This window comes from Ixodes scapularis, unplaced genomic scaffold, assembly GCF_016920785.2.
Source record: "Ixodes scapularis isolate PalLabHiFi unplaced genomic scaffold, ASM1692078v2 ptg001946l_1___fragment_3__unscaffolded, whole genome shotgun sequence".
Taxonomy (NCBI): Eukaryota; Metazoa; Arthropoda; class Arachnida; order Ixodida; family Ixodidae; genus Ixodes; species Ixodes scapularis.
The window spans coordinates 850,272-876,662 of record NW_024610214.1 but is presented as its reverse complement, the minus strand read 5'-3'; the positions used below and the strand labels follow the sequence as shown (position 1 = coordinate 876,662).

Below are 26,391 nucleotides of genomic sequence, written 5' to 3'. Positions count from 1 at the left end.
CGTGAGTGTGCCCGGGATTTCTCAACGGCGGCGGATGTTCGCTCCGCGCGTTTGTGGTGTTCGCTAAGCGTGCTACTGACGCCTAGTGCACCCGCGGCGACGGCATCAGGGACGACATTGTGAGTGTGCCCGGGATTTCTCAACGGCGACGGATGTTAGCTCCGCGCGTTTGTGGTTTTTCCTAAGCGTGCTACTGACGCCTAGTGCACCCGCGGCGACGGCATCAGGGACGACATCGTGAGTGTGCCCCGGATATCTCAACGGTGGCGGATGTTCGCTCCGCGCGTTTGTGGTGTTCGCTAAGCGTGCTACTGACGCCTGGTGCACCCGCGGCGACGGCATCAGGGACGACATCGTGAGTGTGCCCGGGATTTCTTAACGGCGGCGGATCTTCGTTCGCCGCGGTCGTGGTTTTTGCTAAGCGTGCACTGACGCCTAGTGCACCCGCGGCGACGGCATCAGGGACGACATCGTGAGTGTGCCCGGGATTTCTCAACGGTGGCGGATGTTCGCTCCGCGCGTTTGTTGTTTTCGCTAAGCGTGCTACTGACGCCTGGTGCACCCGCGGCGACGGCGTCAGGGACGAGATTGTGAGTGTACCTGGGATTTCTTAACGGCGGCGGATCTTCGTTCGCCGCGGTCGTGGTTTTTGCTAAGCGTGCACTGACGCCTGGTGCACCCGCGGCGACGGCATCAGGGACGACATCGTGAGTGTGCCTGGGATTTCTCAACGGCGGCGGATGTTCGCTCCGCGCGTTTGTGGTGTTCGCTAAGCGTGCTACTGACGCCTAGTGCACCCGCGGCGACGGCATCAGGGACGACATCGTGAGTGTGCCCGGGATTTCTCAACGGCGACGGATGTTCGCTCCGCGCTTTTGTGGTTTTTCCTAAGCGTGCTACTGACGCCTAGTGCACCCGCGGCGACGGCATCAGGGACGACATCGTGAGTGTGCCCGGGATTTCTCAACGGTGGCGGATGTTCGCTCCGCGCGTTTGTTGTTTTCGCTAAGCGTGCTACTGACGCCTGGTTCACCCGCGGCGACGGCGTCAGGGACGACATTGTGAGTGTACCCGGGATTTCTTAACGGCGGCGGATCTTCGTTCGCCGCGGTCGTGGTTTTTGCTAAGCGTGCACTGACGCCTGGTGCACCCGCGGCGACGGCATCAGGGACGACATCGTGAGTGTGCCCGGGATTTCTCAACGGCGGCGGATGTTCGCTCCGCGCGTTTGTGGTGTTCGCTAAGCGTGCTACTGACGCCTAGTGCACCCGCGGCGACGGCATCAGGGATGAGATCGTGAGTGTGCCCGGGATTTCTCAACGGCGACGGATCTTCGTTCGGCGGGTTCGTGGTTTTCGCTAAGCGTGCTACTAACGCCTAGTGCACCCGCCGCGACGGCATCAGGGACGACATCGTGAGTGTGCCCGGGAATTCTCAACGGCAATGGATGTTCGCTCCGCGCGTTTGTGGTTTTCGCTAAGCGTGCTACTGACGCTTGGTGCACTCGCGGCGACGGCATCAGGAACGACATCGTGAGTGTGCCCGGGATTTCTCAACGGCGGCGGATGTTCGCTCCGCGCGTTTGTGGTTTTTGCTAAGCGTGCTACTGACGCCTAGTGCAACCGCGGCGACGGCATCAGGGACACATCGTGAGTGTGCCCGGGATTTCTTAACGGCGGCGGATGTTCGCTCCGCGCGTTTGTGGTTTTTGCTAAGCGTGCACTGACGCCTGGTGCACCCGCGGCGATGGCGTCAGGGACGACATTGTGAGTGTACCCGGGATTTCTTAACGGCGGCGGATCTTCGTTCGCCGCGGTCGTGGTTTTTGCTAAGCGTGCACTGACGCCTGGTGCACCCGCGGCGACGGCATCAGGGACGACATCGTGAGTGTGCCCGGGATTTCTCAACGGTGGCGGATGTTCGCTCCGCGCGTTTGTTGTTTTCGCTAAGCGTGCTACTGACGCCTGGTGCAACCGCGGCGACGGCGTCAGGGACGACATTGTGAGTGTACCCGGGATTGCTTAACGGCGGCGGATCTTCGTTCGCCGCGGTCGTGGTTTTCGCTAAGCGTGCTACTGACGCCTGGTGCACCCGCGGCGACGGCGTCAGGGACGACATTGTGAGTGTACCCGGGATTTCTTAACGGCGGCGGATCTTCGTTCGCCGCGGTCGTGGTTTTTGCTAAGCGTGCACTGACGCCTGGTGCACCCGCGGCGACGGCATCAGGGACGACATCGTGAGTGTGCCCGGGATTTCTCAACGGTGGCGGATGTTCGCTCCTCGCGTTTGTTGTTTTCGCTAAGCGTGCTACTGACGCCTGGTGCAACCGCGGCGACGGCGTCAGGGACGACATTGTGAGTGTACCCGGGATTTCTTAACGGCGGCGGATCTTCGTTCGCCGCGGTCGTGGTTTTTGCTAAGCGTGCATTGACGCCTGGTGCACCCGCGGCGATGGCATCAGGGACGACATCGTGAGTGTGCCCGGGATTTCTCAACGGCGACGGATGTTCGCTCCGCGCGTTTGTGGTTTTTCCTAAGCGTGCTACTGACTCCTGGTGCACCCGCGGCGACGGCATCAGGGACGACATCGTGAGTGTGCCCGGGAATTCTCAACGGCGACGGATGTTCGCTCCGCGCGTTTGTGGTTTTTCCTAAGCGTGCTACTGACGCCTAGTGCACCCGCGGCGACGGCATCAGGGACGACATCGTGAGTGTGCCCGGGATTTCTTAACGGCGGCGGATCTTCGTTCGCCGCGGTCGTGGTTTTTGCTAAGCGTGCACTGACGCCTGGTGCACCCGCGGCGACGGCATCAGGGACGACATCGTGAGTGTGCCCGGGATTTCTCAACGGCGGCGGATGTTCGCTCCGCGCGTTTGTGGTGTTCGCTAAGCGTGCTACTGACGCCTGGTGCACTCGCGGCGACGGCATCAGGGACGACATTGTGAGTGTGCCCGGGATTTCTCAACGGCGACGGATGTTCGCTCCGCGCGTTTGTGGTTTTTCCTAAGCGTGCTACTGACGCCTAGTGCACCCGCGGCGACGGCATCAGGGACGACATCGTGAGTGTGCCCGGGATTTCTCAACGGTGGCGGATGTTCGCTCCGCGCGTTTGTTGTTTTCGCTAAGCGTGCTACTGATGCCTGGTGCACCCGCGGCGACGGCGTCAGGGACGACATTGTGAGTGTACCCGGGATTTCTTAACGGCGGCGGATCTTCGTTCGCCGCGGTCGTGGTTTTTGCTAAGCGTGCACTGACGCCTGGTGCACCCGCGGCGACGGCGTCAGGGACGACATTGTGAGTGTACCCGGGATTTCTTAACGGCGGCGGATCTTCGTTCGCCGCGGTCGTGGTTTTTGCTAAGCGTGCACTGACGCCTGGTGCACCTACGGCGACAGCATCAGGGACGACATCGTGAGTGTGCCCGGGATTTCTCAACGGTGGCGGATGTTCGCTCCGCGCGTTTGTTGTTTTCGCTAAGCGTGCTACTGACGCATGGTGCAACCGCGGCGACGGCGTCAGGGACGACATTGTGAGTGTACCCGGGATTTCTTAACGGCGGCGGATCTTCGTTCGCCGCGGTCGTGGTTTTTGCTAAGCGTGCACTGACGCCTGGTGCACCCGCGGCGACGGCATCAGGGACGACATCGTGAGTGTGCCCGGGATTTCTCAACGGCGACGGATGTTCGCTCCGCGCGTTTGTGGTTTTTCCTAAGCGTGCTACTGACTCCTGGTGCACCCGCGGCGACGGCATCAGGAACGACATCGTGAGTGTGCCCGGGAATTCTCAACGGCGACGGATGTTCGCTCCGCGCGTTTGTGGTTTTTCCTAAGCGTGCTACTGACGCCTAGTGCACCCGCGGCGACGGCATCAGGGACGACATCGTGAGTGTGCCCGGGATTTCTTAACGGCGGCGGATCTTCGTTCGCCGCGGTCGTGGTTTTTGCTAAGCGTGCACTGACGCCTGGTGCACCCGCGGCGACGGCATCAGGGACGACATCGTGAGTGTGCCCGGGATTTCTCAAGGGCGGCGGATGTTCGCTCCGCGCGTTTGTGGTGTTCGCTAAGCGTGCTACTGACGTGTGGTGCACTCGCGGCGACGGCATCAGGGACGACATTGTGAGTGTGCCCGGGATTTCTCAACGGCGACGGATGTTCGCTCCGCGCGTTTGTGGTTTTTCCTAAGCGTGCTACTGACGCCTAGTGCACCCGCGGCGACGGCATCAGGGACGACATCGTGAGTGTGCCCGGGATTTCTCAACGGTGGGGGATGTTCGCTCCGCGCGTTTGTTGTTTTCGCTAAGCGTGCTACTGACGCCTGGTGCACCCGCGGCGACGGCATGAGGGACGACATCGTGAGTGTGCCCGGGATTTCTCAACGGCGGCGGATGTTCGCTCCGCGCGTTTGTGGTGTTCGCTAAGCGTGCTACTGACGCCTAGTGCACCCGCGGCGACGGCATCAGGGACGACATTGTGAGTGTGCCCGGGATTTCTCAACGGTGGCGGATGTTCGCTCCGCGCGTTTGTGGTTTTTCCTAAGCGTGCTACTGACGCCTAGTGCACCCGCGGCGACGGCATCACGGACGACATCGTGAGTGTGCCCGGGATTTCTCAACGGCGGCGGATGTTCGCTCCGCGCGTTTGTGGTGTTCGCTAAGCGTGCTACTGACGCCTAGTGCACCCGCGGCGACGGCATCAGGGACGACATCGTGAGTGTGCCCGGGATTTCTCAACGGCGGCGGATGTTCGCTCCGCGCGTTTGTTGTTTTCGCTAAGCGTGCTACTGACGCCTGGTGCACCCGCGGCGACGGCATCAGGGACGACATCGTGAGTGTGCCCGGGATTTCTCAACGGCGGCGGATGTTCGCTCCGCGCGTTTGTGGTGTTCGCTAAGCGTGCTACTGACGCCTAGTTCACCCGCGGCGACGGCGTCAGGGACGACATCGTGAGTGTACCCGGGATTTCTCAACGGCGGCGGATGTTCGCTCCGCTGGTTTGTTGTTTTCGCTAAGCGTGCTACTGACGCCTGGTGCACCCGCGGCGACGGCGTCAGGGACGACATTGTGAGTGTACCCGAGATTTCTTAACGGCGGCGGATCTTCGTTCGCCGTGGTCGTGGTTTTTGCTAAGCGTGCACTGACGCCTGGTGCACCCGCGGCGACGGCATCAGGGACGACATCGTGAGTGTGCCCGGGATTTCTCAACGGCGGCGGATGTTCGCTCCGCGCGTTTGTGGTGTTCGCTAAGCGTGCTACTGACGCCTAGTGCACCCGCGGCGACGGCATCAGGGACGACATTGTGAGTGTGCCCGGGATTTCTCAACGGCGACGGATGTTAGCTCCGCGCGTTTGTGGTTTTTCCTAAGCGTGCTACTGACGCCTAGTGCACCCGCGTCGACGGCATCAGGGACGACATCGTGAGTGTGCCCCGGATTTCTCAACGGTGGCGGATGTTCGCTCCGCGCGTTTGTGGTGTTCGCTAAGCGTGCTACTGACGCCTGGTGCACCCGCGGCGACGGCATCAGGGACGACATCGTGAGTGTGCCCGGGATTTCTTAACGGCGGCGGATCTTCGTTCGCCGCGGTCGTGGTTTTTGCTAAGCGTGCACTGACGCCTAGTGCACCCGCGGCGACGGCATCAGGGACGACATCGTGAGTGTGCCCGGGATTTCTCAACGGTGGCGGATGTTCGCTCCGCGCGTTTGTTGTTTTCGCTAAGCGTGCTACTGACGCCTGGTGCACCCGCGGCGACGGCGTCAGGGACGAGATTGTGAGTGTACCTGGGATTTCTTAACGGCGGCGGATCTTCGTTCGCCGCGGTCGTGGTTTTTGCTAAGCGTGCACTGACGCCTGGTGCACCCGCGGCGACGGCATCAGGGACGACATCGTGAGTGTGCCCGGGATTTCTCAACGGCGGCGGATGTTCGCTCCGCGCGTTTGTGGTGTTCGCTAAGCGTGCTACTGACGCCTAGTGCACCCGCGGCGACGGCATCAGGGATGACATCGTGAGTGTGCCCGGGATTTCTCAACGGCGACGGATCTTCGTTCGGCGGGTTCGTGGTTTTCGCTAAGCGTGCTACTAACGACTAGTGCACCCGCCACGACGGCATCAGGGACGACATCGTGAGTGTGCCCGGGAATTCTCAACGGCGACGGATGTTCGCTCCGCGCGTTTGTGGTTTTCGCTAAGCGTGCTACTGACGCCTAGTGCACCCGCGGCGACGGCATCAGGGACACATCGTAAATGTGCCCGGGATTTCTTAACGGCGGCGGATGTTCGCTCCGCGCGTTTGTGGTTTTTGCTAAGCGTGCACTGACGCCTGGTGCACCCGCGGCGATGGCGTCAGGGACGACATTGTGAGTGTACCCGGGATTTCTTAACGGCGGCGTATCTTCGTTCGCCGCGGTCGTGGTTTTTGCTAAGCGTGCACTGACGCCTGGTGCACCCGCGGCGACGGCATCAGGGACGACATCGTGAGTGTGCCCGGGATTTCTCAACGGCGGCGGATGTTCGCTCCGCGCGTTTGTTGTTTTCGCTAAGCGTGCTACTGACGCCTGGTGCACCCGCGGCGACGTCATCAGGGACGACATCGTGAGTGTGCCCGGGATTTCTCAACGGCGGCGGATGTTCGCTCCGCGCGTTTGTGGTGTTCGCTAAGCGTGCTACTGACGCCTAGTTCACCCGCGGCGACGGCGTCAGGGACGACATCGTGAGTGTACCCGGGATTTCTCAACGGCGGCGGATGTTCGCTCCGCTGGTTTGTTGTTTTCGCTAAGCGTGCTACTGACGCCTGGTGCACCCGCGGCGACGGCGTCAGGGACGACATTGTGAGTGTACCCGAGATTTCTTAACGGCGGCGGATCTTCGTTCGCCGTGGTCGTGGTTTTTGCTAAGCGTGCACTGACGCCTGGTGCACCCGCGGCGACGGCATCAGGGACGACATCGTGAGTGTGCCCGGGATTTCTCAACGGCGGCGGATGTTCGCTCCGCGCGTTTGTGGTGTTCGCTAAGCGTGCTACTGACGCCTAGTGCACCCGCGGCGACGGCATCAGGGACGACATTGTGAGTGTGCCCGGGATTTCTCAACGGCGACGGATGTTAGCTCCGCGCGTTTGTGGTTTTTCCTAAGCGTGCTACTGACGCCTAGTGCACCCGCGTCGACGGCATCAGGGACGACATCGTGAGTGTGCCCCGGATTTCTCAACGGTGGCGGATGTTCGCTCCGCGCGTTTGTGGTGTTCGCTAAGCGTGCTACTGACGCCTGGTGCACCCGCGGCGACGGCATCAGGGACGACATCGTGAGTGTGCCCGGGATTTCTTAACGGCGGCGGATCTTCGTTCGCCGCGGTCGTGGTTTTTGCTAAGCGTGCACTGACGCCTAGTGCACCCGCGGCGACGGCATCAGGGACGACATCGTGAGTGTGCCCGGGATTTCTCAACGGTGGCGGATGTTCGCTCCGCGCGTTTGTTGTTTTCGCTAAGCGTGCTACTGACGCCTGGTGCACCCGCGGCGACGGCGTCAGGGACGAGATTGTGAGTGTACCTGGGATTTCTTAACGGCGGCGGATCTTCGTTCGCCGCGGTCGTGGTTTTTGCTAAGCGTGCACTGACGCCTGGTGCACCCGCGGCGACGGCATCAGGGACGACATCGTGAGTGTGCCCGGGATTTCTCAACGGCGGCGGATGTTCGCTCCGCGCGTTTGTGGTGTTCGCTAAGCGTGCTACTGACGCCTAGTGCACCCGCGGCGACGGCATCAGGGATGACATCGTGAGTGTGCCCGGGATTTCTCAACGGCGACGGATCTTCGTTCGGCGGGTTCGTGGTTTTCGCTAAGCGTGCTACTAACGACTAGTGCACCCGCCACGACGGCATCAGGGACGACATCGTGAGTGTGCCGGGGAATTCTCAACGGCGACGGATGTTCGCTCCGCGCGTTTGTGGTTTTCGCTAAGCGTGCTACTGACGCCTAGTGCACCCGCGGCGACGGCATCAGGGACACATCGTAAATGTGCCCGGGATTTCTTAACGGCGGCGGATGTTCGCTCCGCGCGTTTGTGGTTTTTGCTAAGCGTGCACTGACGCCTGGTGCACCCGCGGCGATGGCGTCAGGGACGACATTGTGAGTGTACCCGGGATTTCTTAACGGCGGCGTATCTTCGTTCGCCGCGGTCGTGGTTTTTGCTAAGCGTGCACTGACGCCTGGTGCACCCGCGGCGACGGCATCAGGGACGACATCGTGAGTGTGCCCGGGATTTCTCAACGGTGGCGGATGTTCGCTCCGCGCGTTTGTTGTTTTCGCTAAGCGTGCTACTGACGCCTGGTGCAACCGCGGCGACGGCGTCAGGGACGACATTGTGAGTGTACCCGGGATTGCTTAACGGAGGCGGATCTTCGTTCGCCGCGGTCGTGGTTTTCGCTAAGCGTGCTACTGACGCCTGGTGCACCCGCGGCGACGGCGTCAGGGACGACATTGTGAGTGTACCCGGGATTTCTTAACGGCGGCGGATCTTCGTTCGCCGCGGTCGTGGTTTTTGCTAAGCGTGCACTGACGCCTGGTGCACCCTTGGCGACGGCATCAGGGACGACATCGTGAGTGTGCCCGGGATTTCTCAACGGTGGCAGATGTTCGCTCCTCGCGTTTGTTGTTTTCGCTAAGCGTGCTACTGACGCCTGGTGCAACCGCGGCGACGGCGTCAGGGACGACATTGTGAGTGTACCCGGGATTTCTTAACGGCGGCGGATCTTCGTTCGCCGCGGTCGTGGTTTTTGCTAAGCGTGCATTGACGCCTGGTGCACCCGCGGCGATGGCATCAGGGACGACATCGTGAGTGTGCCCGGGATTTCTCAACGGCGACGGATGTTCGCTCCGCGCGTTTGTGGTTTTTCCTAAGCGTGCTACTGACTCCTGGTGCACCCGCGGCGACGGCATCAGGGACGACATCGTGAGTGTGCCCGGGATTTCTCAACGGCGACGGATGTTCGCTCCGCGCGTTTGTGGTTTTTCCTAAGCGTGCTACTGACTCCTGGTGCACCCGCGGCGATGGCATCAGGGACGACATCGTGAGTGTGCCCGGGATTTCTCAACGGCGACGGATGTTCGCTCCGCGCGTTTGTGGTTTTTCCTAAGCGTGCTACTGACGCCTAGTGCACCCGCGGCGACGGCATCAGGGACGACATCGTGAGTGTGCCCGGGATTTCTTAACGGCGGCGGATCTTCGTTCGCCGCGGTCGTGGTTTTTGCTAAGCGTGCACTGACGCCTGGTGCACCCGCGGCGACGGCATCAGGGACGACATCGTGAGTGTGCCCGGGATTTCTCAACGGCGGCGGATGTTCGCTCCGCGCGTTTGTGGTGTTCGCTAAGCGTGCTACTGACGCCTGGTGCACTCGCGGCGACGGCATCAGGGACGACATTGTGAGTGTGCCCGGGATTTCTCAACGGTGGCGGATGTTCGCTCCGCGCGTTTGTGGTTTTTCCTAAGCGTGCTACTGACGCCTAGTGCACCCGCGGCGACGGCATCAGGGACGACATCGTGAGTGTGCCCGGGATTTCTCAACGGTGGCGGATGTTCGCTCCGCGCGTTTGTTGTTTTCGCTAAGCGTGCTACTGATGCCTGGTGCACCCGCGGCGACGGCGTCAGGGACGACATTGTGAGTGTACCCGGGATTTCTTAACGGCGGCGGATCTTCGTTCGCCGCGGTCGTGGTTTTTGCTAAGCGTGCACTGACGCCTGGTGCACCCGCGGCGACGGCATCAGGGACGACATCGTGAGTGTGCCCGGGATTTCTCAACGGCGGCGGATGTTCGCTCCGCGCGTTTGTGGTGTTCGCTAAGCGTGCTACTGACGCCTGGTGCACCCGCGGCGACGGCATCAGGGACGACATTGTGAGTGTGCCCGGGATTTCTCAACGGTGGCGGATGTTCGCTCCGCGCGTTTGTGGTTTTTCCTAAGCGTGCTACTGACGCCTAGTGCACCCGCGGCGACGGCATCAGGGACGACATCGTGAGTGTGCCCGGGATTTCTCAACGGTGGCGGATGTTCGCTCCGCGCGTTTGTTGTTTTCGCTAAGCGTGCTACTGATGCCTGGTGCACCCGCGGCGACGGCGTCAGGGACGACATTGTGAGTGTACCCGGGATTTCTTAACGGCGGCGGATCTTCGTTCGCCGCGGTCGTGGTTTTTGCTAAGCGTGCACTGACGCCTGGTGCACCCGCGGCGACGGCATCAGGGACGACATCGTGAGTGTGCCCGGGATTTCTCAACGGCGGCGGATGTTCGCTCCGCGCGTTTGTGGTGTTCGCTAAGCGTGCTACTGACGCCTGGTGCACCCGCGGCGACGGCATCAGGGACGACATTGTGAGTGTGCCCGGGATTTCTCAACGGCGACGGATGTTCGCTCCGCGCGTTTGTGGTTTTTCCTAAGCGTGCTACTGACGCCTAGTGCACCCGCGGCGACGGCATCAGGGACGACATCGTGAGTGTGCCCGGGATTTCTCAACGGTGGCGGATGTTCGCTCCGCGCGTTTGTTGTTTTCGCTAAGCGTGCTACTGATGCCTGGTGCACCCGCGGCGACGGCGTCAGGGACGACATTGTGAGTGTACCCGGGATTTCTTAACGGCGGCGGATCTTCGTTCGCCGCGGTCGTGGTTTTTGCTAAGCGTGCACTGACGCCTGGTGCACCCGCGGCGACGGCATCAGGGACGACATCGTGAGTGTGCCCGGGATTTCTCAACGGCGGCGGATGTTCGCTCCGCGCGTTTGTGGTGTTCGCTAAAGGCTCTGTTATACTCCGACGTAACGCGCGCGCAGGCGAACGCTGGCCGAAGTCGGCTACGTCACGTCGGTCACGCCGCGCGCGTCAAAAATTCGACCTCTCTATACTCCGGCGGCCCTGGCGACTCCCGCGGCGCGCGTCGGTGGGTCGCCAGCGCGGCGCATGCGCACAATCTGGCTACGAGGGTGCGCTTCCTGCGAGAGTGCGCCATTTCCGGTTCCTTTTCATTTTGAATAGCAGACGAGAATTCTCGCGCTTCTTGAGCGCCAAGTTCGAGCGATGGCGTGGACGTACCTTGCCCGACGAAAACTCGCGCTTGCACTGTTGGTGCACCGCCTGCGCCGCAAGCGTAGGCGGTCAATGTACATACGGCAAATCTTTGACAAGCGCACGGTCTACGGGGAATACCACCGCCTCGTCCAGGAGCTGCGAGAGAGGGACCCCGAATACCACTTCAAGTATTTCAGGTAACTGAATGCACGCTCAAAAGGCATATTGAACTTACGGCAATTTCGGTGTCATAAAAGTATTAAAAAATGATCGAGCTTGCGGCGTACTGTTTGGGAGCGCAAGCTTCCCGACGCGAAAAATACTGCGCGTTGTTTGCAGTATTATTTTTGTAAAGCTGATGAAGGCAAGGTGGGACGGAACGTCTAGCTCTAGCTGATGAAGCTAGACGTTCCGTTCAAAGCTCATGAGGGCAAGCCGAGACGGAACATATAGCTGATGAAGCCAAGCTTCATAAGCTAGACGTTCCGTTGGCAAATCCGGGCTGATATCGGTTGCTCCCCCTTATATGGCAGCAGCCAACAATTGTGTTCAAGGGACAGTGTCGAGAGCCGTTTCGTTGTAGTGAAGTGGCTTACAAGAGTGCCTTCACCAGTGTCACGAGCTTGCAACTTTGAAATTCAGCAGAATGGGCAGGTTTGTTTCTTGTAAAAATATATTAGGGTTGTTTATAGTAGCAGCGTAAGCTGCCAAGCTCAATCAAACAGCCATCCTGGGAACTTCCCGTCGCTTCCATATAAAACATAACAATAGGAGGAAACTCCATTATGACGTGCTTAGGCTGGTATGATGCCTAAAGCTTTATTTCAAAGTGTAGATTTTGAAAACTTCTGCTGAGGAATACCTGTTCATGTTGGGTCACTGTGTCATTGTGTTCATGCAGGATGACCAAGGCATCATTTGATCGACTGTTGAGCTTTGTGTATCACCGAATCCTCCACGCACCAACCCACAGGAGGCCAATCTCCCCTGGAGAAAGGCTCGCAGTTACGTTGAGGTAAATAGGATCTGTTCGTCTTTCTAACAAAATTATTATGTTTGCAATCCTTTATATATATATTGTGTAATACTGTACACTGATCACTGTTCATTGCCTTGCGAATAAACCTGAGGGGATACCAAAAGTCCTCCCACAAGCCCTTCTCCGGCTGTTAATGTATCACCTTCACATTCAACAGTATGGTAGAAAAATATTTTACAGCTTCACTGGCTTCATACCAATAACAAATCTGTTTTCAACAGAGTTTTATAGAACATACCACACTTCTATCACAAAATCCTGCATCGCAAAAGCACGTCAGGTTGAGGTTAATATGTGAATATAATTTTTTCTAGATTCCTGGCTACCATCGGATCAATGCAGGATTTGGCCATGAGCTACAGAATGCACGCCTCGACAGTCTCTGGGATTCTGAGAGAAACCTTGCCGGCCATCTGGGACTGTCTGTCTCCTGTGGTACTGGAAAAGCCTACCACGTTGAAGTGGGAAAGAATACGGCAGGAGTTTTGTGCGAAGTGGAATTTCCCGAATGCCATCGGTAGCATTGACGGGAAGCACTTTTCTATTAAGTGCCCAGACAACAGTGGGTCAGATTGTTATAATTATAAAGGGTTTTATTCCTTGCTCCTGCTCGCTGTCGCAGACGCCAACTACAGGTTTACTCTAGTAGATGTAGGGGCACAGGGACGCATGTCAGATGGCTCTTTCTTCAGGGAAAGTGCCATCAGACGTCACTTTGAAGCCAACACTCTCGGGCTGCCCTCGGGTGTGTCTAGGTGGCCCGTCTGTTTACTCGGCGACGCTGCTTTTCCATTGAGCACGTACTTAATGCGCCCGTACCCAGGAAGGAGTCTCGATGACAACAAAAAGGTTTTCAATTACCGTCTTTCCAGGGCGCGCCGATGTGTCGAAAACGCTTTTGGCATTTTAGTCTCCAGGTGGCGTGTGTTCCTTGGAACTGTCGAAGGTGACGTCGAGCTTGTCACTGATATGATAAAGGCAGCAGTATGTTTGCATAACTTTCTTATGTCTGATAGCGCATACTGTCCAAATGATTATGGCGACAGGCCACAGGGGCGGGCGGTGCAGGAAGGTCAGTGGAGACAGACAGTGTCGCAAATTGGCACTTGCACTGCAGCGGCCGGCAAGCGCCCTGCTCAAGCAGCCGTAGACATGAGAGATGAGATCTCAGATTATTTCATGTCTGAAGAAGGCTCCCTGCCATGGCAGCTGGAACTTGTTAGGCGCAGCTAATACGTGAGCCTGTGTTAGCACTTTTCTTCGCAAACAGAATATAACACAATTTTCCACTTGCCTGCTCTAGACTGCTCTATCTGGGCGTATGCCCAGATAGAGCAGTCTAGAGCAGGCAAGTGGAAAATTGTGTTATATTTTGCATCTGCCAGTCTTGTTAACAATTTGAGAGCGGCTTGTGCGCGTCCACATTTTTTTTGCTTGGCTACTTGTGTCAGCCTTATTTGTTTGTGCTGGATGTGTTCATTCTTGAACCTGATTTGTTTATTGTTTTCGCATGCATTTTTCCTGCTGCAGTGGTTAAATGGTAAAAGACATTCTATGTCAGCCAGTTCTCTTCTAGCCTAAAATGAAGGCGCTGCATGACTTCTATATAACGTTCTTCCTTTCCTTAAAAAACAATAAATTTATAAAACACAATTTTTACTGCCTGGATACTACAGGCATGTCTCAAAATAAATAGTCGTTGAAAAAAATGTTCTTTGCCACATATGTATGCCGCAAGACGCATTTTTTCCTCTATCTCTACAGAAACTATTCCCTTACAATGATGATTAGGAGTGTACTCTATATACGCCATTACTCCGAAGAGTTTCTTTTTTCCCCGCGCTCCAGGAAGACGTGAGACGAGGGAGCAGAGTCGGAAATAGAGCACCATCTTAATCATCATCATTGTAATACGGTAAATTTTTACCATCGCCGCCATCAAAACAAGAATTACACATCGCCACGTAAATAGTGGGCGCGATTATTTTTTTTCTATTTATTGTTTCGACGAGAATTTATTTTAAGACATGCCGGGCCTATCCGGGCAATAAACATGTTTCCTTGTAAGTTTAGTAACCCAAAATCAATTATTTTAGCTAGCCATTGCTTCGATGCCAGCCATTTGAAACACAAGTCTGTGAGATGTTGCCGGCTTTTGGTGCTGTTTGTGGGTCAGTCTGCAGAAGCAATTGATCATCTGTATTACCTTTGATAGACATCACGAGACTGTGAGAACTTATTACATATAAAAAAATTTCCTTGCCTTTCACTCTGTGCTATCTGTGTTGCTTTTTTAAAGAATTATTTCGCATCGGATTGTGTGTTGCTTTATTCACTGTTCTGAGGCATTTGTGGCAAAAAGTTGCCTTCCCACCTAAGTTTTTTTGCTTAGGCAGACATTTTATTAAGTCTAGTAGGACTAAAAGTCAATGACTCGTGTTTTTACTTTTTATAGTGGTGTTTCGACTTGTGTGTCACAAGGTGTCGGGCGCTAAAAGTATTACGCACGGATCTTTTTTTTTTAATACTTTGTTCATAAAATTATTTTATTGGAGTTTGAGTCACGTCACTCCAAGTAGAAGCATAAAAAATAAAAAAAAAACAGCAGCAGCCTCTTGCTTTGTTATAAAAACATACAGTAACGGAAGTAATTGCAGCATTTGTCAACTAATTAGTTGTCATATTCTGCAATGATGTCCATTATTCGTGCCTTGCACTTTGCTGCGTCAGGCCTAAACAACCTGTCTAGGCTCATACCAATGGACATGCCAAAAGCCTCATTTTCCGTCATTTTCTTGTCCAGCTGGTAGAGCAGCTGCTGCTCAAATTCGCCACTTTTTTACGCTTTTTCGGAGCGCCTGACGACACCCCCGTCGTTGCACGCAGAGCGGGCTCATCACCATCATTATTTAGCTGTGATTGGCCCACTTCCATCTGCTCCAAATCAGTGCAGTTGTCCTCAGAAGGCGACGGTGCGCCACTCTGGATCAAATGAAAAAGGTCTTCTGCCGCGACATCCCCGTCGGCGTCCATTGCTAGTGGTCTTGTGTCCAGGTTGCACACCGTTCTACAGGAACAGAAACATAATCCACTTAGCAAGCAAAACCATTATCGCATGAGCAAAATGCTTCACATATATTTGATATTTCGAAAGGAATAAAAAATGTCTTAATATGTTTATCAGGTTAGTAATCCCCGTGTCAGACGACGTTCTAAAGGTCCTTTTAAACTAAGCTCCTTTATAAAATCGGCCAATCTGCTCACGATGTTGAGTGCGCCCGTACCCTACGGCGTGCGCTGGTTTTCCGATTTTATACAGGAGCTTAGTGAAAAGGATCTTTAGAACGCCGTCTGACACTGGTATAAGACGTTCTCTTCCCCTGTCTTTCCTCTTCGACACCGTTTCCCTGCTTTTACAACAGTCTCGGGTTTTTCTACATTATGATCAACATCCACCAGCTTGCCTGCGCACTCACTGCTTTTTCACTGGTATAAGTTTTATTTCTGAATCACTGTAAAATTAGAGCTACGCTGTACCGCCCTAAATAAAGCAAGCACAATAAACAAAAATATTGCGCCTATCGACGCCATTTTATTTGTTTGTTTTTGTGTGTGAGGGAAGGGAAGAAACAAACGCATATAAACATTTTCATGACGGTGGTCTGTCCGCATTTTAAAGTACAAGTGAAGTATTTCTGCAGAACATCCGACCATATCCCTCAATTGGGAGATACGAGGTTTCACATGTGTAAATTACCGGGAAGGTTGACTTCTGACCAATTAATCGGGGATAAATACTAACCAGCATTAAACGTGTTCATCAATTAACGCACAATGCTATGCATTCTTCTGCACAGCGTGCCAAGCTTGCTTGAAGTCATGGGAAGTATTTTCACCTAATTGTTTTGTTCGCTATTTTGGTTGTGTGGCGATACCGGCGAACATATGAAGAAGGCAATGAAGGCGGACCGTTTCTTTTATTTATCTTCTTTACACACTCGAAAAAAACTCTCAGCAGTGCGGGGGGCTCGCTCAATGCAAAGCCTGCCTGTCTCAGCCGCGTTGTACACAGACGCGGCTGCGTCCGACGTGATTAAAGAATTCCATCCACTATTCCATCCAAGAGGTCATTGGTGTCGGACGTTCGCTACTGCTGCTATGCCCCCAGTGTTCGATCGAAAGAAATAAAGCGGCATTCTAGTACGTTTTTGCGATTTCACTGACGGTTCCGTAACTCTCGTCAGGCCTGTATCTATAATTCCCGAGAACAGGATTGTGACCAAAATGTGTAACTCAATCTACGACACGAGTCTGTTTCAACGCTTAAATTCCTCATACCACGCTCGACAATGGTTCAAAATCTCACTTTTTAGGACGGCCACAGTTTTTATAAAATTCCATGGCCTGCATGAATTCCCAGGTGTGCCTGGCGACGAACCCGCTGCCGCTTCGCTTCGTGAGTTCTAGGGCCCTGGTTTCACGCGTGAAGCGGTCACGCAGCCTCTTCCACAGTTTTTGGCAGTCTCCAACTGAAAATAAAAACAAATTCTCTGGTTTTGGGCAATCTGTCAAAAGCTCCACTAAGGTGCGAAAGCACAGTTGGCGCACGTCCAAGCCGGGCCCGCTCGCCGTTCACCAGCCGCCTCATACGCGCACGTTTCTCTTCATCTCTACACCTTTTCTTTAAAGCACATTGCATTGTTTTTTTCTTTTTTTTTTTACAATCTATATAAGCACAAGTGGATCGTGCAAAGCCGCTGCTCGCTCTCCCCCACCCCTCAACTACCACGACGGATTATCCCTAGCCAATAAGAAACTCCGTTGCGTATCCGCTCTCTCTTTTTATCCGACCGCGACCGCTACGTTCACCACGAAAGGTCAGTGAAGGGTTTTTATATAAAGTTTCACCTTTCAAGCAAATTACAAAACATGATCGCGTCTGCTGCAGCAGCGGAACACAGCACTGCGATAAGCACAGACGCGATGTGCGGAGCAACGAAATAGCTTACCTGTGGGGAGACCGCACAGCTCCCGGATGGCCTCCCAAGCATTGTCTTTCCTGGCCGTGTCGCGGTATTCGAGCTTCCTCGTGTCGTAAACACATGGGTGAAGACGAACTCCCTCGATGAGCTTCTCCACGACCGAGTCGGATTCTTCGAACATGGCGCCCCATGAAGTGCTCCCGTCGTCTGCTATTGCTCGTATTCGCCGCGCTGCCCGCGCGAGGGCTGCCGGGAGCCAGCGCGTGATGCATCCTGGTCCGGCGTCGCCGGCGCGTCCGGCGCGGAATACGGCATGCTCCATTTTGGCGTCGAGGCGGTCAGACGGCGGCAACGCCGCCGGTCGCGTCGGTTACGCCACGACGTCGGAGTATAGAGCGTCGGGTTTTCGCCGACGTGACGTCGCTGTGACGCGCTCGCGCGCGCGCACGCGTTACGTCGGAGTATAACAGGGCCTTAAGCGTGCTACTGACGCCTAGTGCACCCGCGGCGACGGCATCAGGGACGACATTGTGAGTGTGCCCGGGATTTCTCAACGGTGGCGGATGTTCGCTCCGCGCGTTTGTGGTTTTTCCTAAGCGTGCTACTGACGCCTAGTGCACCCGCGGCGACGGCATCACGGACGACATCGTGAGTGTGCCCGGGATTTCTCAACGGCGGCGGATGTTCGCTCCGCGCGTTTGTGGTGTTCGCTAAGCGTGCTACTGACGCCTAGTGCACCCGCGGCGACGGCATCAGGGACGACATCGTGAGTGTGCCCGGGATTTCTCAACGGCGGCGGATGTTCGCTCCGCGCGTTTGTTGTTTTCGCTAAGCGTGCTACTGACGCCTGGTGCACCCGCGGCGACGGCATCAGGGACGACATCGTGAGTGTGCCCGGGATTTCTCAACGGCGGCGGATGTTCGCTCCGCGCGTTTGTGGTGTTCGCAAAGCGTGCTACTGACGCCTAGTGCACCCGCGGCGACGGCATCAGGGACGACATTGTGAGTGTGCCCGGGATTTCTCAACGGCGGCGGATGTTCGCTCCGCGCGTTTGTGGTGTTCGCAAAGCGTGCTACTGACGCCTAGTGCACCCGCGGCGACGGCATCAGGGACGACATCGTGAGTGTGCCCGGGATTTCTCAACGGCGGCGGATGTTCGCTCCGCGCGTTTGTTGTTTTCGCTAAGCGTGCTACTGACACCTGGTGCACCCGCGGCGACGGCGTCAGGGACGACATTGTGAGTGTACCCGGGATTTCTTAACGGCGGCGGATCTTCGTTCGCCGTGGTCGTGGTTTTTGCTAAGCGTGCACTGACGCCTGGTGCACCCGCGGCGACGGCATCAGGGACGACATCGTGAGTGTGCCCGGGATTTCTCAACGGCGGCGGATGTTCGCTCCGCGCGTTTGTGGTGTTCGCTAAGCGTGCTACTGACGCCTAGTGCACCCGCGGCGACGGCATCAGGGACGACATTGTGAGTGTGCCCGGGATTTCTCAACGGCGACGGATGTTCGCTCCGCCCGTTTGTGGTTTTTCCTAAGCGTGCTACTGACGCCTAGTGCACCCGCGGCGACGGCATCAGGGACGACATCGTGAGTGTGCCCGGGATTTCTCAACGGTGGCGGATGTTCGCTCCGCGCGTTTGTGGTGTTCGCTAAGCGTGCTACTGACGCCTGGTGCACCCGCGGCGACGGCATCAGGGACGACATCGTGAGTGTGCCCGGGATTTCTTAACGGCGGCGGATCTTCGTTCGCCGCGGTCGTGGTTTTTGCTAAGCGTGCACTGACGCCTAGTGCACCCGCGGCGACGGCATCAGGGACGACATCGTGAGTGGGCCCGGGATTTCTCAACGGTGGCGGATGTTCGCTCCGCGCGTTTGTTGTTTTCGCTAAGCGTGCTACTGACGCCTGGTGCACCCGCGGCGACGGCGTCAGGGACGACATTGTGAGTGTACCCGGGATTTCTTAACGGCGGCGGATCTTCGTTCGCCGCGGTCGTGGTTTTTGCTAAGCGTGCACTGACGCCTGGTGCACCCGCGGCGACGGCATCAGGGACGACATCGTGAGTGTGCCCGGGATTTCTCAACGGCGGCGGATGTTCGCTCCGCGCGTTTGTGGTGTTCGCTAAGCGTGCTACTGACGCCTAGTGCACCCGCGGCGACGGCATCAGGGACGACATCGTGAGTGTGCCCGGGATTTCTCAACGGCGACGGATCTTCGTTCGGCGGGTTCGTGGTTTTCGCTAAGCGTGCTACTAACGCCTATTGCACCCGCCGCGACGGCATCAGGGACGACATCGTGAGTGTGCCCGGGAATTCTCAACGGCGACGGATGTTCGCTCCGCGCGTTTGTGGTTTTCGCTAAGCGTGCTACTGACGCCTGGTGCACTCGCGGCGACGGCATCAGGAACGACATCGTGAGTGTGCCCGGGATTTCTCAACGGCGGCGGATGTTCGCTCCGCGCGTTTGTGGTTTTTGCTAAGCGTGCTACTGACGCCTAGTGCACCCGCGGCGACGGCATCAGGGACGGCATCGTGAGTGTGCCCGGGATTTCTTAACGGCGGCGGATGTTCGCTCCGCGCGTTTGTGGTTTTTGCTAAGCGTGCACTGACGCCTGGTGCACCCGCGGCGACGGCGTCAGGAACGACATTGTGAGTGTACCCGGGATTTCTTAACGGCGGCGGATCTTCGTTCGCCGCGGTCGTGGTTTTCGCTAAGCGTGCTACTGACGCCTGGTGCACCCGCGGCAACGGCATCAGGAACGACATTGTGAGTGTACCTTGGATTTCTTAACGGCGGCGGATCTTCGTTCGCCGCGGTCGTGGTTTTCGCTAAGCGTGCTACTGACGCCTGGTGCACCCGCGGCGACGGCATGAGGAACGACATTGTGAGTATACCCGGGATTTCCTAACGGCGGCGGATCTTCGTTCGCCGCGGTCGTGGTTTTCGCTAAGCGTGCTACTGACGCCTGGTGCACCCGAGCCGACGGCATCAGGAACAACATTGTGAGTGTACCCGGGATTTCTTAACGGTGGCGGATCTTCGTTCGCCGCGGTCGTGGTTTTCGCTAAGCGTGCTACTGACGCCTGGTGCACCCGCGGCGACGGCATCAGGAACGACATTGTGAGTGTACCCGGGATTTCTTAACGGCGGCGGATCTTCGTTTGCCGCGGTCGTGGTTTTCGCTAAGCGTGCTACTGACGCCTGGTGCACCCGCGGCGACGGCATGAGGAACGACATTGTGAGTATACCCGGGATTTCCTAACGGCGGCGGATCTTCGTTCGCCGCGGTCGTGGTTTTCGCTAAGGGTGCTACTGACGCCTGGTGCACCCGAGCCGACGGCATCAGGAACAACATTGTGAGTGTACCCGGGATTTCTTAACGGTGGCGGATCTTCGTTCGCCGCGGTCGTGGTTTTCGCTAAGCGTGCTACTGACGCCTGGTGCACCCGCGGCGACGGCATCAGGAACGACATTGTGAGTGTACCCGGGATTTCTTAACGGCGGCGGATCTTCGTTTGCCGCGGTCGTGGTTTTCGCTAAGCGTGCTACTGACGCCTGGTGCACCCGTGGCGACGGCGTCGGGGACGACATTGTGAGTGTACCCGGGATTTCTTAACGGCGGCGGATCTTCGTTCGCCGCGGTCGTGGTTTTCGCTAAGCGTGCTACTGACGCCTGGTGCACCCGCGGCGACGGCGTCAGGGACGACATTGTGAGTGTACCCGGGATTTCTTAACGGCGGCGGATCTTCGTTCGCCGCGGTCGTGGTTTTCGCTAAGCGTGCTACTGACGCATGGTGCACCCGCGGCGACGGCGTCAGGGACGACATTGTGAGTGCACCCGGGATTTCTTAACGGCGGCGGATCTTCGTTCGCCGCGGTCGTGGTTTTCGCTAAGCGTGCTACTGACGCCTGGTGCACCCGTGGCGACCGCGTCAGGGACGACATTGTGAGTGTACCCGGGATTTCTTAACGGCGGCGGATCTTCGTTCGCCGCGGTCGTGGTTTTCGCTAAGCGTGCTACTGACGCCTTGTGCACCCGCGGCGACGGCATCAGGAACGACATTGTGAGTATACCCGGGATTTCTTAACGGCGGCGGATCTTTGTTCGCCGCGGTAGTGGTTTTCGCTAAGCGTGCTACTGACGCCTGGTGCACCCGCGCCGTCCGCATCAGGAACGACATTGTGAGTGTACCCGGGATTTCTTAACGGCGGCGGATCTTCGTTCGCCGCGGTCGTGGTTTTTGCTAAGCGTGCACTGACGCCTGGTGCACCCGCGGCGACGGCATCAGGGACGACATCGTTAGTGTGCCCGGGATTTCTCAACGGCGGCGGATGTTCGCTCCGCGCGTTTGTGGTTTTCGCTAAGCGTGCTACTGACGCCTGGTGCACCCGCGGCGACGGCGTCAGGGACGACATTATGAGTGTACCCGGGATTTCTTAACGGCGGCGGATCTTCGTCGCCGCGGTCGTGGTTTTTGCTAAGCGTGCACTGACGCCTGGTGCACCCGCGGCGACGGCATCAGGGACGACATCGTTAGTGTGCCCGGGATTTCTCAACGGCGGCGGATGTTCGCTCCGCGCGTTTGTGGTTTTCGCTAAGCGTGCTACTGACGCCTGGTGCACCCGCGGCGACGGCTACAGGGACGACATTGTGAGTGTATCCGGGATTTCTTAACGGCGGCGAATCTTCGTTCGCCGCGGTCGTGGTTTTTGCTAAGCGTGCACTGACGCCTAGTGCACCCGCGGCGACGGCATCAGGGACGACATCGTTAGTGTGCCCGGGATTTCTCAACGGCGGCGGATGTTCGCTCCGCGCGTTTGTGGTTTTCGCTAAGCGTGCTATTGACGCCTGGTGCAACCGCGGCGATGGCGTCAGGGACGACATTGTGAGTGTACGCGGGATTTCTTAACGGCGGCGGATCTTCGTTCGCCGCGGTCGTGGTTTTTGCTAAGCGTGCACTGACGCCTAGTGCACCCGCGGCGACGGCATCAGGGACGACATCGTTAGTGTGCCCGGGATTTCTCAACGGCGGCGGATGTTCGCTCCGCGCGTTTGTGGTTTTCGCTAAGCGTGCTACTGACGCCTGGTGCACCCGCGGCGACGGCGTCAGGGACGACATTATGAGTGTACCCGGGATTTCTTAACGGCGGCGGATCTTCGTCGCCGCGGTCGTGGTTTTTGCTAAGCGTGCACTGACGCCTGGTGCACCCGCGGCGACGGCATCAGGGACGACATCGTGAGTGTGCTCGGGATTTCTCAACGGCGGCGGATGTTCGCTCCGCGCGTTTGTGGTTTTCGCTAAGCGTGCTACTGACGCCTGGTGCCCCCGCGGCGACGGCGTCAGGGACGACATTGTGAGTGTACCCGGGATTTCCTAACGGCGGCGGATCTTCGTTCGCCGCGGTCGTGGTTTTTGCTAAGCGTGCACTGACGCCTTGTGCACCCGCGGCGACGGCATCAGGAACGACATCGTGAGTGTGCCCGAGATTTCTCAATGGCGGCAGATGTTCGCTCCGCGCGTTTGTGGTTTTCGCTAAGCGTGCTACTGACGCCTGGTGCACCCGCGGCGACGGCGTCAGGGACGACATCGTGAGTGTGCCCGGGATTTCTCAACGGCGGCGGATCTTCGTTCGCCGCGGTCGTGGTTTTCGCTAAGCGTGCTACTGACGCCTGGTGCACCCGCGGCGACGGCGTCAGGGGCGACATTGTGAGTGTACCCGGGATTTCTTAACGGTGGCGGATCTTCGTTCGCCGCGGTCGTGGTTTTCGCTAAGCGTGCTACTGACGCCTGGAGCACCCGCGGCGACGGCGTCAGGGACGACATTGTGAGTGTACCTGGGATTTCTTAACGGCGGCGGATCTTCGTTCGCCGCGGTCGTGGTTTTCTCTAAGCGTGCTACTGACGCCTGGAGCACCCGCGCCGACCGCATCAGGAACGACCTTGTGAGTGTACCCGGGATTTCTTAACGGCGGCGGATCTTCATTCGCCGCGGTCGTGGTTTTCGCTAAGCGTGCTACTGACGCCTGGTGCACCCGCGGCGACGGCGTCAGGGGCGACATTGTGAGTGTACCCGGGATTTCTTAACGGTGGCGGATCTTCGTTCGCCGCGGTCGTGGTTTTCGCTAAGCGTGCTACTGACGCCTGGAGCACCCGCGGCGACGGCGTCAGGGACGACATTGTGAGTGTACCCGGGATTTCTTAACGGCGGCGGATCTTCGTTCGCCGCGGTCGTGGTTTTCGCTAAGCGTGCTACTGACGCCTGGTGCACCCGCGGCGACGGCATCAGGGACGACATCGTGAGAGTGCCCGGGATCTCTCAACGGCGACGGATCTTCGTTCGGCGGGCTCGTGGTTTTCGCTAAGCGTGCTACTGACGCCAGGTGCACCCGTTGCGACGGGGTCAGGGACGACACTGTGAGTGTACCCGGGATTTCTTAACGGCGGCGGATCTTCGTTCGCCGCGGTCGTGGTTTTCTCTAAGCGTGCTACTGACGCCTGGAGCACCCGCGGCGACGGCGTCAGGGACGACATTGTGAGTGCACCCGGGATTTCTTAACGGCGGCGGATCTTCGTTCGCCGCGGTCATGGTTTTCGCTAAGCGTGCTACTGACGCCTGGTGCACCCGCGGCGACGGCGTCAGGGACGACATTGTAAGTGCACCCGGGATTTCTTAACGGCGGCGGATCTTCGTTCGCCGCGGTCGTGGTTTTCGCTAAGCGTGCTACTGACGCCTGGTGCACTCGCGGCGACGGCATCAGGGACGACATCGTGAGTGTGCCCGAAATTTCTCAACGGCGGCGGATGTTCGCTCCGTGCGTTTGTGGTTTTCGCTAAGCGTGCTACTGACGCCTGGTGCACCCGCGGCGACGGCGTCAGGGACGACATTGTGAGTGTACCCGGGATTTCTTAACGGCGGCGGATCTTCGTTCGCCGTTTCGTGGTTTTTGCTAAGCGTGCACTGACGCCTGGTGCACCCGCGGCGACGGCATCAGGGACGACATCGTGAGTGTGCCCGGGATTACTCAACGGCGGCGGATGTTCGCTCCGCGCGTTTGTAGTTTTCGCTAAGCGTGCTATTGACGCCTGGTGCACTCGCGGCGACGGCATCAGGAACGACATCGTGAGTGTGCCCGGGATTTCTCAACGGCGGCGGATGTTTGCTCCGCGCGTTTGTGGTTTTTGCTTAGCGTGCTATTGACGCCTAGTGCACTCGCGGCGACGGCATCAGGAACGACATCGTGAGTGTGCCCGGGATTTCTTAACGACGGCGGATGTTCGCTCCGCGCGTTTGTGGTTTTTGCTAAGCGTGCACTGACGCCTGGTGCACCCGCGGCGACGGCGTCAGGGACGACATTGTGAGTGTACCCGGGATTTCTTAACGGCGGCGGATCTTCGTTCGCCGCGGTCGTGGTTTTCGCTAAGCGTGCTACTGACGCCTGGGGCACCCGCGGCAACGGCATCAGGAACGACATTGTGAGTGTACCTTGGATTTCTTAACGGCGGCGGATCTTCGTTCGCCGCGGTCGTGGTTTTCGCTAAGCGTGCTACTGACGCCTGCTGCACCCGCGCCGACGGCATCAGGGACGACATTGTGAGTGCACCCGGGATTTCTTAACGGCGGCGGATGTTCGTTCGCCGCGGTCGTGGTTTTCGCTAAGCGTGCTACTGACGCCTGGTGCACCCGCGGCAACGGCATCAGGAACGACATTGTGAGTGTACCTTGGATTTCTTAACGGCGGCGGATCTTCGTTCGCCGCGGTCGTGGTTTTCGCTAAGCGTGCTACTCACGCCTGGTGCACCCGCGGCGACGGCATCAGGAACGACATTGTGAGCATACCCGGGATTTCTTAACGGCGGCGGATCTTCGTTCGGCGCGGTCGTGGTTTTCTCTAAGCGTGCTACTGACGCCTGGTGCACCCGCGCCGACGGCATCAGGAACGACATTGTGAGTGTATTCGGGATTTCTTAACGGCGGCGAATCTTCGTTCGCCGCGGTCGTGGTTTTCGCTAAGCGTGCTACTGACGCCTGGTGCACCCGCGGCGACGGCATCAGGAACGACATTGTGAGCGTACCCGGGATTTCTTAACGGCGGCGGATCTTCGTTTGCCGCGGTCGTGGTTTTCGCTAAGCGTGCTACTGACGCCTGGTGCACCCGCGGCGACGGGGTCAGGGACGACATTGTGAGTGTACCCGGGATTTCTTAACGGCGGCGGATCTTCGTTAGCCGCGGTCGTGGTTTTCTCTAAGCGTGCTACTGACGCCTGGAGCACCCACGGCGACGGCGTCAGGGACGACATTGTGAGTGCACCCGGGATTTCTTAACGGCGGCGGATCTTCGTTCGCCGCGGTCATGGTTTTCGCTAAGCGTGCTACTGACGCCTGGTGCACCCGCGGCGACGGCGTCAGGGACGACATTGTGAGTGCACCCGGGATTTTTTAACGGCGGCGGATCTTCGTTCGCCGCGGTCGTGGTTTTCGCTAAGCGTGCTACTGACGCCTCGTGCACTCGCGGCGACGGCATCAGGGACGACATCGTGAGTGTGCCCGAAATTTCTCAACGGCGGCGGATGTTCGCTCCGCGCGTTTGTGGTTTTCGCTAAGCGTGCTACTGATGCCTGGTGCACCCGCGGCGACGGCGTCAGGGACGACATTGTGAGTGTACCCGGGATTTCTTAACGGCGGCGGATCTTCGTTCGCCGCGGTCGTGGCTTTTGCTAAGCGTGCACTGACGCCTGGTGCACCCGCGGCGACGGCATCAGGGACGACATCGTGAGTGTGCCCGGGATTTCTCAACGGCGGCGGATGTTCGCTCCGCGCGTTTGTGGTTTTTGCTAAGCGTGCTACTGACGCCTAGTGCACTCGCGGCGACGGCATCAGGAACGACATCGTGAGTGTGCCCGGGATTTCTTAACGGCGGCGGATGTTCGCTCCGCGCGTTTGTGGTTTTTGCTAAGCGTGCACTGACGCCTGGTGCACCCGCGGCGACGGCGTCAGGGACGACATTGTGAGTGTACCCGGGATTTCTTAACGGCGGCGGATCTTCGTTCGCCGCGGTCGTGGTTTTCGCTAAGCGTGCTACTGACGCCTGGTGCACCCGCGGCAACGGCATCAGGAACGACATTGTGAGTGTACCTTGGATTTCTTAACGGCGGCGGATCTTCGTTCGCCGCGGTCGTGGTTTTCGCTAAGCGTGCTACTGACGCCTGGTGCACCCGCGCCGACGGCATCAGGGACGACATTGTGAGTGTACCCGGGATTTCTTAACGGCGGCGGATCTTCGTTCGCCGCGGTCGTGGTTTTCGCTAAGCGTGCTACTGACGC

At 57.7% G+C, this 26,391-nt stretch overlaps 2 protein-coding genes across 2 annotated transcripts; one reads left to right on the top strand and one right to left on the bottom strand.

Moving 5' to 3' along the window:
- The first annotated feature begins 11,053 nt into the window (after positions 1–11,053).
- Positions 11,054–12,879, top strand: LOC121048136. The gene is made up of 4 exons (XM_040504142.1): positions 11,054–11,241; positions 11,946–12,059; positions 12,398–12,645; positions 12,776–12,879. Exons 1-4 carry the CDS (start codon positions 11,054–11,056, stop codon positions 12,877–12,879), a joined length of 654 nt encoding a protein of 217 aa, XP_040360076.1.
- Positions 12,880–14,870: 1,991 nt separating this feature from the next.
- Positions 14,871–17,216, bottom strand: LOC121834629 (the record flags this gene model as incomplete). Its single annotated transcript, XM_042288342.1, has 3 exons — positions 14,871–15,150; positions 16,450–16,612; positions 17,093–17,216. Coding segments are annotated over 3 exons (567 nt in total), but the record flags the coding sequence as incomplete, so codon positions are not given.
- Positions 17,217–26,391: the final 9,175 nt, after the last annotated feature.

What these genes read in the sequence shown, in the direction of transcription:
- LOC121048136 (XM_040504142.1), top strand. Translation starts at nt 11,054, where the DNA reads ATGGCGTGGACGTACCTTGCCCGACGAAAACTCGCGCTTGCACTGTTG. An exon ending in TACCACTTCAAGTATTTCAG is followed by an intron (nt 11,242 to 11,945) that starts GTAACTGAATGC and finishes GTGTTCATGCAG; the next exon opens with GATGACCAAGGCATCATTTG. An exon ending in AGGCTCGCAGTTACGTTGAG is followed by an intron (nt 12,060 to 12,397) that starts GTAAATAGGATC and finishes AATTTTTTCTAG; the next exon opens with ATTCCTGGCTACCATCGGAT.